Here is a 20,834-nt window from a genome sequence, read left to right on the forward strand (position 1 = left end):
TTTTGATATCCTGCTCCTTTACCCTATGCATGGAATAGGCTAACTTCAGATCTATAAACTGAATAGCTCCATTTTTCAGACTGTATCTTTGCTTTCTTCCCCCACTCCATAATCTTATTACTTTTCTGACTTTGTTAAAGTCAGCCTTCCAACAATATGTCCCTTTAATTTCATCTAACAGAGATAGACAGAAATATAAACAACCTATAAAATGGGAAGTACATTAAATAGTGTCTTTTGAAGCATTACTATGTTTCATTTTTTTAATTTTTTTAAATTTTTTATTCCAAAATGATTATTCTTTGTAGTTTTCGCCAATGGTACATTTCGCTTTCCATGTATAGTAATACACGCTTTGAGGTATTATTGCAGACATTAGTCAATGGCCAAAAGCAGGATTTTACAAATTTACCTTTATCTTGCTTCCGAAGTATGCACCCAAAAATGTTAATGGTACAGAAATTCCAAACCACAGCGCAAGGATACCTATCAGGGTACCAAAGGAGATGGCAGCCGATGACCTTTCCACCCAAAGAATCAGGTTCATAAAGAACAGGTCGATGAAGACGACACTAGGGAGAAAAAAAAATCAGGAAACAATATGCTTTCAGGAAAATGTTATAATTATACTTGATGTGAATGTCGGGAAATTCTTTTGGTGGGAAGGATAGAATAAATGACAAGGCAAAACCCTAGAAGAATATTATGCCTCACTGTGGAAACCCAGCCATACCATGGAAAAACTCGATGTGTGGTATAGTGAAAACAATTAAGAACATGGATATACTAGAAACAGATTTTAGAATCCCAAAGGAAATGGGCTGTGAGCCTCAAGTCCAACAAGCATTGACTTAACACAAGAGCTTTTCAATCAGTCACTCAAAATCAAGGGGTCAGCTGTGAATCTACTGGGTAAATCACCAGGTGAGCTATTGTCTCCCTGTGGGTTCCAGCCAACTTGGCCAAAGCTACAGGTGAGTCTGGGTATGGATGTGGGTGTTTCTGAAAGCTTAAAAGATGAGGGTGAAGACGTGGACAGAGGCTAGATTGTGGAAGGCTTTGAACGCCGGGGTAAGGAACGTAGACTTGCTCCTGGCAGGACCAGGAGACAGCGGAAGGGGCTTTACATTCAAAGCTCTGGGGTACATAGCACAGCCTTCCAGGTAGATAAGTCTGCAGCCTGGTAAAGGTCAGACCTAAGAGAAGAGAACTAGAGACAAGGAGACCAGATACAAAACAGTAAGAATCTGTATAACGTGGTGATGGTTAAAATGTAAATGAGTTATAAAAAAGTCATCAAGCACTGAGACTTTTGGTTAAAGATGACAGATTGAAATCACACATTTAGCTCTGCCCCTCCTCAAAACTCCAATAAATGATAGTAAAAGAACTTTAAAGGAGCATGAATACACAAGGATGGGGGATACAGGAGAGAAGACATTAGCAACAAATTTTGGAAAGCAGACAGCAGATGGACTAGTAGTAACTGAGTTAGTGGGAGGGAAGGAGTGGCTAAAACCAGGACTGGTTGAAAGTCAGCCTAAGATACTCACAGACCTGCAGATTCCCTTCCCCGTGCCTCAGAGCCGAAGACCTTCTTCCCGACCCCAGCAGAAGACTGGAGGGTCAAGCCTCCTAGAGGAGAACCCTGCAGCTCAGAAGAAAACTTTAGAAAGGAAAACCTATGATTGACATCCACAAAGAGATTGGAAGGACCACTGCAACTGAGAAGCAAGATGACACGTTAAGGACTGGTGAGAAATAAAAGAGCTCTTTAGAATTAGAAATATGACAGGGGGGATGAAAACCTGAGTCAAAGGGTTAGAACATAAAGCTAATGATAATGTTTTAGAAGGCAGCATTAGAAGGAAGAGGAAGAGGAGGAGGGGGGGAGGAGAAGAAATGAAAACACCTTAAGTGCCCATTGAAACATGAGTGGAGGGGCGCCTGGGTGGCTCAGTGGGTTAAAGCCTCTGCCTTTGGCTTGGGTCATGGTCCCACGGTCCTGGGATCGAGCCCCACATCGGGCTCTCTGCTCGGCAGGGAGCCTGCTTCCTCCTCTCTCTCTGCCTACCTCTCAGACTACTTGTGATCTCTGTCTGACAAATAAATAAAATATTTACAAAAAAAAAAAAAACAAAGAAACATGAGTGGATAAAAAAGTTGTGGTATAGATAGATGATAGAGATAGAGATAGAGATATTATTCAGCCTAAAACTGAAGGAAATCCTACCATTTGTGACAACATGGATGGACTCTGAAGACATTATGCTAACTGAAATAAGTCAGAGAAAGATAAATACTGTATGATCTCATTTATATGTAAAATCTAAAACAAAAACAAAGGCAAACCAAACTCAGGGCTCCTGGGTGGCTCAGTTGGTTTACCATCTGACTCTTGGTTTCAGCTGAGGTCCTGATCTCAGAGTCATAAGATCGAGCACCATGTCGGGCTGTGCACTCAGCAGGAGGTCTGCTTGGGATTCTCTCCCTCTCCCTCTACCCATACCCTGCTCGCTCTCTTTCTCTCTCAAATAAATAAATATTAAAAAAAAAAAAAAGCAAACCAAACTCATAGAAAAAGAAATCAGACTTGTGGCTAACTGGGGCCAGGGTGGAGGGAGGAAGGTGGTTAAAAGGTACAAACTTCCAATGATAAACACCTACAAGGGATGTAATGTACAACATGATGGCTTCCACTAACACCACTGTGTGATAGAGAGATAGAGAGATAGGGAAGTTGTTAAGAGTGTAAATCCTAAGATTATCATAAGGAGATAAGGAGAGGGTTTTTTTTTCCTTTTTTCTTCTTTATTTGCCTTTTCTTGTAGCTCTATGAAATGATGGGTGTGAACTGAACCCATTGTGGTCATCATTACACAGTATATGTAAGTTGAACTATCACACTGTACACCTTGAACTTATACAGTGATGGATGTCAATTACTTCTCAATAACAGGGGAGGAAAAAAGAAAAAACCAAATAGGTCAAAAAGAAAGAAAAATTAGATGAACAGCCCAGGCACATGAGAAATAGGAGTCACCTGAATAGACAGAGTTCTTCGTGTCTTTTAGGGATATTAAGTACTTTGTCAAGGTCAGACCGCTGATAAGAGAGAGAGCTGGGATTCTAACTCAGGTGGGTGTGATTCTTTACCAGCAAGCCATTTCCATGCCACGGTGTTCTGCTAAGGCCTCTATGGTGGGAACCCACCCCGCCAACCAGGTCTATCTTCCCCCAGACTTTTTGTCAAAGCACCAGCTAAGGCTCCGAGGTCTCCTGTTTAGGGAATCTCTGGTTAATTCTTTACTTGGAAATTCTCTCAAGGTCCATTCCAATTCTAGGATTTAATGCTGCCTTCCTATTTGCCATCTTTCTCCAATTTCTTAATCAGGATCATGTTCTTTTTATGTTCCTCATCTCTCATGATAAAACAACTTCAGGGCACCTGGGCGGCTCAGTGGTTAAGCCTCTGCCTTCAGCTCAGGTCATGATCCCAGGGTCCTGGGATCGAGCCCCGCATCGGGCTCCCTGCTCAGCGGGATGCCTGCTTCCCCCCCTCCACTCCCCCTGCTTGTGTTCCCTCTCTCACTGTCTGTCAAAAAAATAAATAAAATATTTAAAAAAAAAAAAAAAAAAAAAAACAACTTCAGCCATTTCTTCCTTCATGTCACTATTTCTGCTTCATCCTCCCCACTGTGTGTACGATCTCTTCAGCCGACTAAACCTACATCGGTAGATAACTCTACTGTGCTTTTGAAAGGCTCACGTGTGCTCCTGCCAGAGATGCATGTCATTTGAAGCCCTTTCAAATGACAACAAACCTTAGGTCTCATCACTTTCTGGCATCTTAATAAGGGATTCTGGTTTCCTATGATTTAACCGTTCTTCTTCAAATGTTTCTTAATACCTTTCTGCTCTAATGAATTTGTTCAGCCACAATATTCCTCTGCCAAATTTCCCAGCCTTTGAGAGATTCATTTCAGCTGTTATCATTCCATGGCCAGAAAAATTACTTCTCACTTGACAAATCATAACCTCCCTTCTTATACATAAACTCAATTAACCCGTCTCAACAATTTCCCTTTTGAAAGTACACTCTAGAATGTTAATATGTGTTTAACAATTCTGTAACTGCCCTTCAGTTTCAAGTTTTTATATTCTAAATAGCTCTTCCTTTGTTGATCTCTATTTCTAGACCTTTTCATGGAATCTTAAACAGCAAAACTAAAAGGAAACTTAAGATGTCATCTGGGGTCATCTCCTACCTGAAACATTTATTCACATGTTCATCGAACATTTATTGAGTACATAGGTGTTAGCCCCTGGCATTCAGAGGTAAATAAAAACCCTTGCTCTGAAAAGCTTAGTCTGGTGGGAGAGAGAGATAAATAAATTACAATACAACATGGGATATACTATAGCAAATGACAAAGACAGAGCAGTAGGAACACAGAAGAAAAGAGTGACCAAAAATACTTTATAGCTCACAAAACAATTTCGCAATCCATTAGTTCATTTACTTCTCTAAACGACTCTGTGACACAGGCATTACCAGGCAAGGAAACAGACAATCAGGAAGGTTGTAGGACTTCTCCCAAAGTCATTTACCTAATACCGAGGGCCTGATCGTAAGTGCTGGAATTCAGGCTTGCTTCTTTCTAATTGTAAAGTTTGGGTACATGACCATCGAAGTAGGCTACCTTTTCCTTTTCCTACCTACCACTTTTGGGGTTACATGAAGGAAAATTATATGGTTGAAGAATCTTACTTTCTTCAATTTCTTTTTTTTTAAAGATTTTATTTATTTATTTGATAGAGATCACAAGCCACCCAGGTACTCCCTTTCTTCAATTTCTTTTAGGGAATATCTACATTCATTAGCCTGAATGCTTCTCCTTTTAAATTAAACCTGTTTTGGGGGCACCTGGGTGGCTCAGTGGGTTAAAGCCTCTGCCTTCGGCTCAGGTCATGATCCCGGGGTCCTGGGATCGAGCTCCGCATTGGGCTCTCTGTTCAGCAGGGAGCCTACTTCCCTTCCTCTCTCTCTCTCTGCCTGCCTTCTGCCTACTTGTGATCTCTGTCTGTCAAATAAATAAATTAAATCTTTAAAAAAAATTAAAGCTGTTTTTATGGTGCCCATTTAAGGTGCCATATGAGCTACTCGCACACTGATCCATTACGAGGCACTGAACTTCTCTTTCAACCTACTACAGTCTAAGAAATGAGAACACCAGTACCTTACGATTCTCTCGCTCTCATATACTTAAGAGAGCCCTCGAACCACTTGAGGGAAATATGTCCTTTGTATCATGCCTGGTTTATTGCTTTAAAATTGCATTCAGTTCTACCAACAGAACAAGGAAACCGAATCTGTTTTGCATTTTTAAATTATTCATTTGATTCGATCATACAGTAGATATTTACTGAACACTTACTCCATATAAGGCACTTGGTTACATGCTGTGAAAGATACAGAAATGATTAAGACATAGTAATCACCCTGGTGAGTTTTAGAATGCACAATGAGATAAGGCATATCACAAATAAGTCCAATCTAAGGAACACTGTGACAAGTGTTATAATAATGATAGTAGACGCGATATAATTCCAGAACTTGGAAGTGGTGGTATAACAGCGGGGACATAAAAAAAGAACAGGAGGGGCACCTGGGTGGCTCAGGGGGTTAAGCCTCTCCCTTCGGCTCGGATCATGATCCCAGGGTCCTGGGATCAAGTCCCACATCGGGCTCTCTGCTTGGCGGGGAGCCTGCTTCCTCCCCTCTCTCTGCCTGCCTCTCTGCCTACTTGTGATCTCTCTCTCTGTCAAATAAATAAGTAAAATCTTAAAAAAAAAAAACAGGAATCTGGCATTGGAGGATTGGAAAGAAGTGATTACAAAAAGAGGGAACAGCATGAGCAAAGGCATGACGGCAAAAGTCAAGAGTAGCTAACAACCACAGCTACCATTTGTTGAGTACTCAGTATCTGCTAGGCACTCTTTCAAATCCATCACACATCATCCCATTTAATCCTCACAGCAACCCTGAGGTAGATAACACCATGATCTGCATACTCCAGATGAGGAAAGCCAGGATTAGAGAGGTAAAACCACTTGCCCAACAACCCATGATTAGCAAATATTAGTTGAAGCTCTTTTTCGTCCAATTTAAAAGACAACAGCATAATGTGATCATTATAAATCTGTTTTGACAATCATGCACACTATTAAGATGTCATCTGTCTGGCAATAACAGCACAAGGAAGGAAGGAGGGAAAGGTGCTACATAGGAGCAAAGTTTCCGTATAATATTGAAATTAAATTAATCCAAACCAGACTGGGTAAATTGAGGCATTAATTGTAATCTGTAAGGTAACCACTAAGAAAATCATTCAAAAAAAATAGTAAGAAATGACAAGAGAATAAAAATAGTACAGTAGAAAAATATCTATTTAACGCAATAGAAGGCCAAGATCTCAAAGAAAGGCCCGAACCCCTATGTTCATTCAGCAATATTCACAACATGCGCAGGGCCTGGTAACTAGAAGGAGGCAGAACTGGGAAATGAACTGCTGTGTGTGTGTAGAGTGTAGGCTTGGTGTGCATGGGAGAGTGCCTGCAGGTGTGCGTGCACGTGCTCGGGTATGTGCGTGTATGTGTGTCTGTGTCTGTGTCTGTGTGTCTAACTCTAAAGCCTGTGCTTGTAGCTTCTATCAGTACCTCTCCCCTTTAATATACAGTTATGAGTTGTTGTTATTGTTGTTTATAATGAAATTATTTAAAAATTATCTAAAAATTAAAAAATTACTTTAAAATAATGAAATGATTTTTTAAAATTATAATGAAATTATTTAAAAATTTCTCTAAAAGGTGGGGCACCTGGGTGTGTCAGTCAGTTAAGCATCTCTCTTTTTTTTATTTTAAGATTTTATTTATTTGGCAGAGAGAGACAGCGAGAGAGGGAACACAAGCAGGGGGAGTGTGAGAGGGAGAAGAAGACTCCCCACTGAGCCGGGAGCCCAATGTGGGGCTCGACCCCAAGACTCTGGGATCATGACCTGAGCCAAAGGCAGACACTTAACAACTGAGCCACCCAGGCTCCCCAAGCATCTGAGTCTTGATATCAACTCAGGTCTTGATCTTAGGGCATGGAGCCTACTTAAAATAAAAATAATAATAATAAAAGTAACAAAATAAAAATAGAAATAGGTAACAAATGCATATGGTATACGATGCAAAACTTTTTAAAAAAAGAGTGAAAAGTAAATCTGATACAAAATAGTCTCCTTTACACTCCTGTCCCCCAGCCACACAAAAACCCACCCAGGACACAACCACCATTATTTAAATTTGTTTTTCAATTTTTAATTTTTTTTTTTTACTTTTACAAAACTATGGCTATAAACCTGAGCCCCATGATTATGGATTTCTGCTCAAATTTTTGAATTTTTCTGTGTAAGACATTCTTCCAAATGTTTTGAATCCCAATTTGCTCCCATAGAAAACATGATGAAAACAGCTCATAGTGCGTTGCAAATGCTAATGCTTTTCAGACATTAATTGTTTAATTTGGCTAATCAAGCTTAGTGATACAGTATATTCTAATTCTTTTACATCTATTTCAATGATGTAACTTCTTTTTGCAGTAAGATGGGACATCTGTGTGATGAAAAATGGGCCATTATTATTCATCTTGAGCCACGAAGCCAGAGATTTAGGGGCAATTTGTATTTATTTCCTCTATAGTGCCTAGCATAATGCCTTAAATATAATAAAAACAAAAACAAAACAAAACAAAAAAGACCGCAGTAAGTATGTTGAATGAGTAACTAAATAATGCAGAGAACAGTGAATGGCTTACTGACTGGCTCTAGCATGTAATATCCAGTATAATGACTTCTGCACAATGGCACTGCTTTGCCAAATTTATTCAGTTTTGGATTCATTTGAGGCTCAAACTGGAAGCAACAGATATCTGAAGTATTGTCAAGGACATCGCTTTCTTACAGAAATGTAATAAAGCATTCACCTCAGAAAAGACCACCCATTCTTGTTCCCTTGAAAAGAATTATAGGAAAAGCAGATGGCTCTATTCAAGGTGGGGGAGGGGAGGGGAGGGCATTGTCTGTATTTTAAACCAGTTAAAAATTCTGAGGTTCCCGTATTTGATGTGCAAACTTGTAACATTCAAGCCTTTCAATGATCTAATCTTTTTCCCTGGAGTTTTGAGAGAAACCAGCCACATGGAGATGAATGATTACGGGGCTACAGAACCCATCACTGTATTGCATGCCTTATTGTGTGACACGCAGTCACAGACCATTATTGAAGCATTTGCTCTCACTTTGTCACTATTCAGAATATAACGTAACCAAATTCACTATGTGTAACTTTCACTATTGGACCTCTTCTGCTATTGCGACATCCTCTCAGCATCACGGATGTGGAGACTTCGTAACAAGTAGAAATTAACGTACCATGTGACAATTAAGATAGAATCCACTACTTTCTCCTTAAAAAAAAAAAAAAAGCTATCCTTCCTAACAAATCAAGGAAAGAATATTAGAAGTGAAACGTGCTATGGACTGCATTGTGTTCCCCGCCCCCATTCATTTGTTGAAACCCTAATCCATAATGTAATGGTATTTGGAGGTGAGGCCTTTGTGAGGTGATGAAGCTTAGATGACGTCACGACAGTAGGGCCTTCATGATGAGATCGGTGCCTTTATGAGAAGAGACACCAGAGTTCACCGTCTCTGCCTGCCATGTGAGGAAACACTGAGAAGGCAGTCATCTACAAGCCAGGAAGACAGCCCTCACCAGGACCCAACCCTGTTGGTGCCCTGATCTCTGACATCCCTGTCTCCAGAACTGTGAGAAATCAAATTTCTATTGTCTAAGCACCGCCCAACCCCTGTCTATGGTATTTTGTTATGGTAGCCCAGACTAACTAAGGAAATGAAACGCAGGAAATAAAAGGAAAGGAATGAAAGGAAATGAAAGTGCCGGGCACCCGGGGGGCTGGCTCAGCTGGTGAAGTGTCTGCCTTCAGCTCAGGCCATGATCCCAGGGTCCTGAGATTGAGTCCCGGGTGGGGTTCTCTGCTCATTGGGGAGTCTGCTTCTCCCCCCTCCTCCCACTCATTCTCTCTCTCTCTCTCAAATAAATAAATAAGATATTTTTTAAAAAAGAATTCAACAAAATGTGAAAGAAAGAAAGAGAGGGAAGGAGGAAGGAAGGAAGGGAGGGAGAAAGAAAGAAAGAAAGAAAGAGGAAGGAAGAAACCCAAAGTGGGTCAGCACTTCATCAGCGAGGTTCTGTGGGAAGAGCCCTGGACAGGATGCCAGGAGGACTCTCAGTTATGTACAGCCTGGGCTCTGTCACTGACTTCCCATGTGACCTCGAACACCTGCTCCCCAGCTTGGCCACCAGTCTCCCGTCTCTATAATCAGGGGGCGGAGGGAGCTACTAGCACCCACCCCGAGCAGCTGCACCCACTCCCCCTGGGACAAGGACCCTACCTGGGAGCAGCAGTCACTACTGATACCGCAAGAACCAGGTGAGACAGGAAGAAAGGATCAGGGAAGCCAGTAACAAGGGGAGCAACAAAAGGTGGTATGTAACGCGAGCTATATAACGAGATGCGCATTTATGAACTCTGCTTCCAGACCAAATCTCAAACTCGAACACAGCGGCACCAAAGCCGTCCCTCTGTCCTAGAGGGTACGATGTACAAAAAGATGAAAGGAATGCAGATACCACGGAGAGAATGCCGGCGCTACAGAGAACACAGGGGTCTCTCATCTCCTGTCTACTCCTCATTACCGCATACAGTGATTTTTTTCCAAGATGGAATCCAAGAAAGAGTATAATTGTGTAGAGAAAAGAGAACGAGCAATACTAACCCAGGACATAAGAGTGCCGTCAGCAGAAAATTTGTCTTCCAGTTAACACCTTTAAGTGCTGAGGAAGGAAAAGACAGAAATAGTTACTGTAGCAACTTATTTAGCCCAATTACAACTACTTTATACCCAGGGCCCAATTACATTTTGGTAGGCCGGTTAAAATGCCCCATGCAATGTTTAAATGTTTTCTTTTACGGCCTTTTAATTTCTACATTTAACACACCAACTAACCGGAATGATAACAGTTACGACGCTTACTTTTATACATTCTGGCGGACACATATCCGGCAGGGGTTCCCAAGAGGACCCATAACACGACGGCACAGGTCATTAAGGCCCCTCGATTGGCGGGGGACAGAAAACCAAAGCAGGCTAGAACTAAAGGTACAAAAAAGAAATATCAAAGCAGTGACGGTAACAGTCTCAGAGCCACACAAGATTTTGTAATAAATTTAAGATCTGCTCATTAAGACCCATTATGTGTAACAGCACACAAGGAAATTCTGTGGTGTGAGTACTTAAATGACAGTGGGAACGACTGTTATTTACTTCGCTGATGACAATTTTTTTCTGAACGAAAAGGTGTGGTTTTTCAATACCGGGCAAATGAAGTCCGCTTCCAAGTGGGGTCTAGTCTTTAATCTCACTGTTGAAATCAAAATTAAACAAACTAACGCCCCGTTCCCTACTCCGGGATCACAACCTTAACGACAAATCATTTTTCCCCACAAAAATTTCCTTCTACTTCCTTTTATTCAATGTGAGGGATAAAAACAAAAAAATCAAGGTGAGACTTAGTCTCAAGAAAATATAACCTTAGGAGCTGAATTTTGAAATTATCATTGACATGTGAAACACCTAATAAGCCTTTTTTTCTTTTTAACAGCAGCTTTGTTTACAAAAATCACCACTCTGGGGGCACCTGGGTGGCTCAGTGGGTTAAAGCCTCTGCCTTCGGCTCAGGTCATGATCCCGGGGTCCTGGGATCGAGCCCCGCATCGGACTCTCTGCTCGGCGGGGAGACTGCTTCCTCCTCTCTCTGCCTGCCTCTCTGCCTGCCTCTCTGCCTGCCTTTCTGCCTACTTCTGATTTCTGTCTGTCAAATAAATAAATAAAAAATCTAAAAAAAAAAAAAAATCACCACTCTGGCTATCAAAACCTGACAAGCTCCATATTCACTTTATAAATGAAGGCAGCCAGGGTTTGTCAGCTGTTGTAAGACTACTCAAGAAGCCATTGCGTTTATACTTTTTTTTTTTTTTTTTTGCGTTTATACATTTAAAGACCAGTGCTTAGGCTTCCCATAGCATTTCAAAATGCTAGTCATTAGAGGAAGCTGGGTGGCTCAATGGGTTAAGCCTCTGCCTTCAGCTCCTGTCCTGGTCTCAGGGTCCTGGAATCAAGCCCCGCATCAGGCTCTCTGCTCAGCAGGGAGCCTGCTTCCTCCTGCCTCTCTGCCTACTTATGATTTCTGTCAAATAAACAAATAAAATATTTTAAAAAAATGCTAGTCGTTAATTATGAATTCCCTTAGTCCATGTTAAATATGCTTCTGCCCACATGCTGATTTTCTTTCTTTCTTTCTCTTTAATTTGAGAGAGAGAATGAAGGGGAAAGAGAGCATGAGAAGGGGGGAGGGTCAGAGGGAGAAGCAGACTCTCCGCTGAGCAGAGAGCCCGATGCAGGACTCAACCCCAGGATTCCAGGATCATGACCTGAGCCAAAGGCAGTCGCCCAACCAACGGAGCCACCGAGGCCTCCAATACATGCTGATTTTCAAGAAAGCATTTATTTCTCAAAGCAAGGAATATGGGTATTGGATAGTACAATAAATTATTCAGAACTGAAGAAAGCCACGAAAGGTCCTTGACATAGGAACGTATTCAGAGTTCTATCCTTAATTTGCAAAGATGGAAATATAAGTACCATAAAACACACATTTTCTTAAAACTTCAGGGTATCTTCAAAATCCTTTTGTGCACGTGGATCAAAATTTAACATACGTCAGCAGTTGACTAAGAATGTTTAAGGTGACACCAACTGATCTGAGTCTACTCACATAAGGTAATAAATGTCATAATCAAAACTTGTGTTCCTTGCCCCAGGAAAGCTGACAGCAGCATTCTGTTCCTTGGAGGTCTGAATACATCCCCATGAACCAGCTTCCAACCGAAGTCCTCCTGGATGCCTTCCTGCATGTGAGAAAGTCTTTGGTAAATGCACACTGTGACCGAAAGTTACCGAAAATCTGAAAGTTACATGAAAATGAATTTTCCTCTAAAGACAGATTAATGGAAACCGGTAGCTCATTTTGGATACAGTGAGGTCTCTGGAAGGTAAGTGATCCTGCCATACAAGTAAGTTGCTCCCTTACTCTAAGGTTTGCACTGGGTGGGGGGCATTTTTCACCATATAAGGGCACACACCTGGCTTCATTTCATGAAGAAAGCAAAATCATTTAACACACAAAAGGAATTTAACCAATTTTATAGACATTGAAAATTCACCATACACAAAAGATGATAAAAGTCAAAACAGCATAAATGAGATGAAAACTAAATTTAACCTAAATGATAGCATTTTGCAATGTTTGGTACATTTATCTCTTGCTCCAAATTTATGAAAACCTTAAATAATAATATTCTGCAAGTTCAGAAACATACAAAAAGGAATGGAACCAGAGTTGATAGCAAATATTTCTCTAATTAGCTTACTTGTGCTTTTTAAAAATCTACACAACCCCATAATTTCTGATTTGGTCTAATAGGCAAAATGACTAGACATTGAAAATGTGCTGTATTCAAGGTATTATATACTCTAAGTACAAATATAACATTGACTACTGGGCATTTAGATATGTGCTGAATCAAATATGTGCATTTTTACTCACAGAATTCATCTGATTATATCTGATCATATCTCTATGGAGCGTTCTTAATAGAATCATAGCCACCATCCCAGACAAGAAGAGAGCAATAACGAAGGAATTCATAATACTAGAAAATTTAAGGAAGAAAAAGAGAGAAGTTAGGTCTCAAGGTCCTTAAACAGTGAAGAGAAAATGTGTGTACGTATAAAAGAAAGACATGCAAATTATCGTTACAGTGATCAGCTTTCCAAGGTTAAACTTAGATCAAATGCTGAATGCATCAACATATTAAACCAACTTCAAGCTCTAGCATAAAAGGGCATTACAAATAAAGCAATACAAGCAACACTATTCTTCAGGTGATTTTAGAATTTTTTTAAGAGTACATTCCCAGGGGCGCCTGGGTGGCTCAGTGGGTTAAGCTTCTGCCTTCAGCTCAGGTCATGATCCCAGGGTCCTGGGATGGAGCCCCGCATCGGGCTCTCTGCTCAGCAGGGAGCCTGCTTCCCCCTCCCCATCTGCCTGCCTCTCTGCCTACTCTTCATCTCTGTCTGTCAAATAAATAAATAAAATCTTAAAAAAAAAGAGTACATTCCCAAAAAGAAGCAAGGAAAGTAAATAAGATCAATAACAGGAACTCAGTTCCAGAGCATGGAACTGAGAACGAAAGTTCAGGAATCAAGGTTGAACTAATGGCGGACCGACTTCTTCGCTGATAAACCAAGGTTGTAGTCTTTTTGTCATTCTATGAGCTTCAGGGTAATGACCCCATGGACGACTGACCTGCCAGCTCTTACTGTTACTAAAACTAAGACTTGAAAATTATCCCCAAATCACAACCAGTACGTCTGCCATCCCACCACCCAGCCAAACCCAGACACATCAACAGATTCCACCAGAATCTATGAAAAGACCAGCACTGTTTTAGAAAGATGCCGATAAGATGATGGATATCTACGACTGCCTGAGAGGGGGTGGTGGAGGGATGGGCAACACAGGTGAAGGAGGGCAGGCGGGGCAGATTTCCAGTTCATGGAATGAGTAAGTCACAGGGATAAAAGGTGCAGCCTAGGGAATGTCCTGAATGGTATCGAAATGGCACTGTATGGGGACAGATTGTATAGGGAACATGGCAGAACGTGTAGACTTGTCCAATCACGATGTCTTACACCTGAAACTCATATAACATTGTGTGTCAACTAGACTTTTGGATATAAATAAATAAATAAGCCAGCCAGCCAGCCAGCCCTGGGGATGAAAGGTACAGCACAGGGAATATAGTCAATAATATTGTATTAACTGTACGTGGTGACAGATGGTAAGTACACCTATCACGGTAAGCATTTCGCAATGTACATGATTGTCAAATCACCACGTTGTACACCTGAAACTAATAATATCGTCCGGCAGCTATACTTCAATTAAAAAGTTTTAAAAAGATGACTGACTTCTAAAATGTCTGTTAAATGTCGAAAGTAAATTAGCTCATAACAGAAACTGAAGTACATTCCCTCATTACGCTATAAAGATCACTACTACTAGAGATTAGCCCCCACAGTGTATCCGGAGGCCCTTTGCTTTCACAGTCCCTTTGGAGAAACCATTCACCTAAATTTTATCTGAAGAGACTTCTGGGGGTATAAGAAAATGGGACCTGGACAGTCGCCCAAAGAAAAGACTCAATGGAAAAGCTATGATATGATCATAATAATGAAGAAGAAAAGGAGGAGGGACAGCAGGAAGAGAAGAAGGAACAAATCTAGAAAAATAGGAGTGGGGGATGCTGTTCTCACTTTTTTTAAGATTTATTTATTTAGAAAGAGAGAGAGAGAATGTATGCAGGGGGTAGGGGCAGAGGGAGAAGGAGAGAGAGAATCTCCAGCAGACTCCCACTGAATATGGAGCCCAATTTGGGGCTCGATCTCACCACCCTGAGATCATGACCTGAGCTAAAAACAAGAGTCAGACACTTACCAACCACACCACCCAGGTGCCCCGCTATTGTCACTTCAAAGGCAATGTCAATATTAGGAAAATCATCACCTCAAAAGACCATACTCAGAATCACACCTTTCCTCACTTTCATTTTTACCTTTATAGTCTTCTTCCACCCCAAATTGAGCTAACACCCTACCCCTCCCTCAGGACTTTGCCACAGTCATGCCCGATCATCACGTTCTCAGCTGGTCTATCCCTCTGTCTCAGGTTGAAATTCTAACTCTGTGGCTTGGCCCTGTTGAAGATTCCTGAGGAATCAAGCACTTTCCCCGGAATCCACTAGAACGTGGTAAGCTTCATGGGAGCGGAAGCCTGTGTGCCTCACTCACACTGTCTCACAGCCCAGCAGAGTGCCCGGCCGCCTAAGATAGACGAGGAAGAACTCCAATGGAATGAGTGGCCCTTCGCTCACTTTTCCTCACACAGTCCTCTCCAATATCTGCCCTGCCCATAATAAAATAATAAATAATAAAGCTGCTCTTTCCCTTCAGCAGAAACATTCATGTATTTAAGACACATCTTCCTTTCTTACTTTTTCTCTGTGTATGCAGAGGGGTGGGAGAGAGGAAGGAGTGGAGAAACTAGCCATAGAGAAGAAAAAACGTCACTCAAGATAATCTCTGGTAACAAAATAATTTTAAAAAATAGGGCTGCCTGGGGGCGCCTGGGTGGCTCAGTGGGTTGAGACGCTGCCTTCGGCTCAGGTCATGATCTCAGGGTCCTGGGATCGAGCCCCGCATCGGGCTCTCTGCTCAGCAGGAAGCCTGCTTCCCTTCCTCTCTCTCTGCCTGCCTCTCTGCCTACTTGTGATCTCTCTCTGTCAAATAAGTAAATAAAATCTTTAAAAAAAAAAATAGGGCTGCCTGAGTGGCTCGGTTGGTTAAGCAACTGACTCTTATTTCAACTCAGGTCATGATCTCAGGGTTGTGGGATCGAGCCCAGCGTCGGGCTCTGCGCTGGGCATGGAGCTTCTTTGGGACTCTCTTTCCCTCTGCTCCCTCACCCTTAAAAAAAAAGGTATCAAAAATATGTATATATATATGTATGTATAGGGGCGCTGGGTGACTCAGTCAGTTAAGCCTCTGACTCTTGATCTGGGCTCAGGTCATGATCTTGGGGTCCTGAGACTAAGCCCTGCATCAGGCCCCATGCTCAGTGGGGAGTCTGCCTGACGTTCTCTCTCTCCCTCTCCCTTTGCCCCTACCCTTGCTCATGCTCTCTAAAATAAAATCTTTTATATGTATATATAATACAAATAAATACTTACATCTCCCTCCCTTAAACTATGTATTCTTTGTGTCATAAACTACTTACATAGGGGCACCTGGCTGGCTCAGCTGGAGCAGCGTGAGATTTGATCTCAGGGTCATGAGTTCAAGCCCCACATTGGGAGTAGAGATTACCAAAAATAAATTAATTAATTAAAAAATAAAAATAAAAAATAAAATCTTAAAAAAAATAAAATAAAATAAAAATAAAGTACTTACCTAAACCACTGAATGTTGGTATGAGGCATGGACTCCAAAATATAATCCCATCTAGATGCCCACCTGATATTTCTGTTTTCCTAAAAAACAAAAATATATAATTACATGACCAAACTGTCACTGACCTTTTTCCTGGTTATAATCCTAAAACAGGCAGAAAGTTATTCTGCATGTACTTTCTCCATTTCTTTATCACTAAGTTCATGGAATAATGAGACGTAACCTGGCATTTTTATCTTATTTTTATTAACTGATATTCCTCTTCATTTTGGGAAGAGACTAGGAAGAAAGTAATTTTAGCTCGCTGCTATTCCCCAGAAGTCGCAAACTTTTTTAAAAAAAAACAGACTGTCTAAGGGATCCTGGATGGCTCAGTAGATTATGCGTCTGCCTTCACCTCAGGTCATGATCTCAGGGTTCTGGGACCGAGCCCTGAGTTGTGCTTCCCACTCAGCAGGGAGTCTGCTTGTCCCTCTGCCCCTCCCCCTACTTGAGCACGTTCTCTCTCTCTCAAATAAATAAAAATTAAACAAAAATAAAACAGACTATTCATTAACTTAAGGTCATCTGTACATTCAATGTGGGGCTCGAACTCACAACCCTGAGATCAAGAGTCCCACGCTCTTCCAACTGAGCCAGCCAGGCATCCCTACATTTTTTTTTCATCCCTACATTTTTATACATTGAGAATTTTGAGATGTAATGGCAACAAGTTTATAAAAAGATGTTTTGTTTTCAAATATTGTAATTTTCAACACTGAATAAACCACAAGAAAATACAATTACCAATCAAGCTGTTTCTGCTGATGTGTGATCAAACTCAAACGGTCAGTAGCTTTCTTACAAAATATCCCCAGTAGATGAAGATCTTAACTGGTAACCCCAATAAACACTTACACCATTAATACAGAGTAATCACCCCTCAAATCAATAACATGCTCTCAGCAAAAGGAAAATGCTGGTACAAATTGATCAAGTAATGTCTGAAATTACTTATTTAAAATTGGGTACTTGTAAGGCAAAATCAGAGAGGGACAGAAACCATAAAAGATTCAACTCTAGGGGCGCCTGGGTGGCTCAGTGGGTTGAGCCGCTGCCCTCGGCTCAGGTCATGATCTCAGGGTCCTGGGATCGAGTCCCGCATCGGGCTCTCTGCTCAGCAGGGTGCCTGCTTCCCTCTCTCTCTCTGCCTGCCTCTCCGTCTACTTGTGATCTCTCTCTGTCAAATAAATAAATAAAAATCTTTAAAAAAAAAAAAAAAGACTCAACTCTAGGAAACAAACTGAGGGTTCATGGAGGGGAGAAGGGTGTAGGAATGGGGTAACCGGGTGATGGGCATTAAGGAGGACACGCGATATAATGAGCACTGGGGGTTATAGAAGACTGATGAATCACTGACCTCTACCTCTGAAACTAGTAGTACACTATATGTTATTTACTTGAATTTAAGTTAAAAAAAAAATAAAATACGGGTGCCTGGGTGGCTCAGTTGTTAAGCAGCTGCCTTCAGCTCAGGTCATAATTCCAGGGTCCGGGGATCAAGCCCCACATCCGGCTCCTTGCTGGATGGGAAGCCTGCTTCTTCCTCTCCCATTCCCCCTGCTTGTGTTCCCGCTCTCTATCTCTGTCTCTCTCTCTGTCAAATAAATAAATAAAACCTTTAAAATAAATAAAATAAAAGTGGGTTTTTGTTAGGTGTTTTTTTCTGAAGTTTAGAGTTGGGAGTATGGAGAAACTCAATGTGCATTGCTTTTTTTTTTTTTTTTTTCACAAGTAGGCTCCAAGCCCAACATGGGGCTTGAACTCAACCTTGAGATCAAGAACTACATACTCTACTGAGACAGCCAGGTGCCCCTAAGATGCCTTGCTTAAAAAAAAAAACCCAAGGGGCACCTAACTGGTTTAGTTGGTAGAACATGCATGCGACTCCTGATCTCAGGGTTGTGAGTTCAAGCCCCAAACTGGGTGTGGAGACTACTTAAAAAAATAAAAATTTTTAAAAATCCAAATGATAGATTTTAATTGGGGTTTGGTTCAATGGTGGATTTTAGTTAAAAGCTGATGACCAGGAGATTGTGATTAACCAGTGACAAGGCAGGTTAACATCACATGCGACCTAATGTGCAACATCACTTCTGCCATGTAATCTCTGCCCAGAATGTGGCCTGAGCCTGTCCATAAAGAACCATCAGACAGATTAATGATCATCCTGCAGGTTGCCAAGTCCTGACTCTATAAAAATTTCAAGGATGTGGAAGACAGTGGAAGACAGAGAAAGAACCAGTCTGGATTGGAGATCACAAACTAAACAACACACACTCCTGGATAGGATCTCAAACCACAAAGGGAAAAAGTGACATTTTTGGCCAACTGGTGACATTTGAATGGATGGATGTGGACCAGATGGGAATGAGATACCGATGCAGATTCCTGATTTGGAATCACTATGCTAGTGGTATGCTATGCTAGTAGGAAAGTGATCTTGTTTGGGAGAAAGACTCTGGAGTGTTTGGGGGTGTTGGAACACCTAGCTCTCCAAAGATTCAGAGAAAGACTAAGGCTAATGGACACACAAGGGTGAAGAATGCAGCAAAATGAGTAAAATGGTAACGATTGGGACATCTGATTAAAGGGACTACAGGAGTTCTTTGCATTGTTCTGACAATCTTTCCATAGTCTGAAACTGTTTCAAGATAAATCATTATTTAAAACCTATAAGGAGGGGCGCCTGGGTGGCTCAGTTGGTTAAGCCGCTGCCTTCGGCTCAGGTCATGATCTCAGGGTCCTGGGATCGAGCCCCGCATCAGGCTCTCTGCTCAGCAGGAAGCCTGCTTCCCTTCCTCTCTCTCTGCCTGCCTCTCTGCCTACTTGTGATTTCTCTCTGTCAAATAAGTAAATAAAATCTTTAAAAAATAAATAAATAAATAAAACCTATAAGGAGGGGTGCCTGGGTGGCTCAGTCAGTTAAACATCTGCCTTTGGCTCAGGTCATGATCTCAGGGTCCTGGGATCGAGTCCCGCATCAGGCTCCCTGCTCAGCGGGAATCCTGCTTCCCCTTCTCCCTCTGCCTGCTGCTCCCCCTGCTTGTGCGTGCTCTGTCAAATAAATAAATAAAATCTTTTTAATAAATAAATAAAACTTATAAGGAGGGGTGCCTGGGTGGCTCAGTCGGTTAAGCGTCCGCCTTTGGCTTGGGTCATGATTTTAGGGTCCTAGGATCGAGCCTGGCATCAGGCTCCCTGTTCTGCGGGGGACCTGCTTCTCCCTCTTCCTCTGCCTACTGCTCCTCTTGTGCTTTCTCTCTTTCAAATGAATAAATAAAATCTTTAAGAAAATAAAAATTAAAGTTAAAAAACCTATAAGGAGGGCGCCTGGGTGGCTCAGTGGGTTGAGCCGCTGCCTTCAGCTCAGGTCATGATCCCAGGTCCTGGGTTCAAGCCCCACATCGGGCTTTCTGCTCAACAGGGAGCCTGCTTCCTCCTCTCTCTCTGCCTGCCTCTCTGCCTACTTGTGATTTCTCTCTGTCAAATAAATAAATAAAATCTTTAAAAAAAAAAAAAAAAAAACTATAAGGAAATCAGAATTCATAGACAAATAAAGGGTTAAATATTCATTGCATGAAAGCATGTATCTTAGCCATTCTATTAAAATATTGTTTCTACAGTAAAATGTGACTTAATTTGTAAAAATTTGAATTACAGGCATCTTCTTCACCAGTCTATTGCCTTGAGCATGTTAACTCATATCAAGTCTTTCAAAACGGACAAATATTTTAAAATATGCGCCAGGAAGTTTGGATTTTAAATACAAAGAGAGCTTGGAAAAATCTGCATTTGTTAAACCTAATAGTTTTGCACCCAACACTGCCATCTGCTGGAAATAACAGACCATAACACATATTACTCTTCCTAAGAGAATAAGAAACCATTTAAAAATCCTACTGCACATTTGAGAACAAAATGACAAAAGCAGACAGATAACTAAGTGGTGAAACCTATTTCCTTAATCCACGGAAAACTAATGAGTTATTCTGCTTCTTTCCATGCCAGAGTTTCAAAGAAAACATTCATGTTTTCTAAGACATAACAAATTCCCCTAAAACAAGTCCTTAATGTTGTCTATACTGGAGACACATAAGCCAAGTTGGAAACACACACACAGGACTTCTAGAGTCCTGACACAGTGTCCCATGATGGATCTCACTCAATAAATAATCAGGCAGGGGCTCCAAGAATCAAATGGGCAGACAACTAGGACTTCTTCCAGTCCAGATGTTTTCAACATGGGGAGCAGCACCCCCTAGGAGGCCAAATGAAAATGTGTATGGATATATCCAGTGTTCTGCAGCAGAGAACGCGCCAGACTTCCTACAGGGCACTGGGAGACCAACACGGCAACAAATTGAGAAAAACTTCCAAAGCGCCACCCAATATGGTTTGAGGGAAAGACCGCTTATGATTATGATCTGCGGAAAGCTGAGGTGGTTCAGTCGGTTGTGTCTGCCTTTGGGGGCACCTGGGTGGCTCAGTGGGTTAAAGCCTCTGCCTTCGGCTCAGGTCATGATCCCAGGGTCC

The 20,834-nt window shown here is 41.5% G+C and overlaps 1 protein-coding gene across 1 annotated transcript in view; it reads right to left on the reverse strand.

Moving 5' to 3' along the window:
• LOC111139344 (transmembrane 9 superfamily member 2-like) overlaps nucleotides 1–20,834 on the reverse strand; it is an 80,688-nt gene that overhangs the window by 19,377 nt on the left and 40,477 nt on the right. The window contains exons 8-13 of the mRNA XM_022491610.1: nucleotides 16,260–16,339; nucleotides 12,796–12,901; nucleotides 11,965–12,097; nucleotides 10,164–10,283; nucleotides 9,906–9,963; nucleotides 413–572 (exon numbers count right to left, since the gene is read on the reverse strand). Of these exons, the coding sequence (XP_022347318.1) occupies nucleotides 413–572; nucleotides 9,906–9,963; nucleotides 10,164–10,283; nucleotides 11,965–12,097; nucleotides 12,796–12,901; nucleotides 16,260–16,339 (657 nt within the window). The remainder of the gene's footprint in view (nucleotides 1–412; nucleotides 573–9,905; nucleotides 9,964–10,163; nucleotides 10,284–11,964; nucleotides 12,098–12,795; nucleotides 12,902–16,259; nucleotides 16,340–20,834) is intronic.

The sequence above is a fragment of the Enhydra lutris genome, unplaced genomic scaffold (assembly GCF_002288905.1).
Source record: "Enhydra lutris kenyoni isolate GAN:26980312 unplaced genomic scaffold, ASM228890v2 scaffoldscaffold101, whole genome shotgun sequence".
Taxonomy (NCBI): Eukaryota; Metazoa; Chordata; class Mammalia; order Carnivora; family Mustelidae; genus Enhydra; species Enhydra lutris.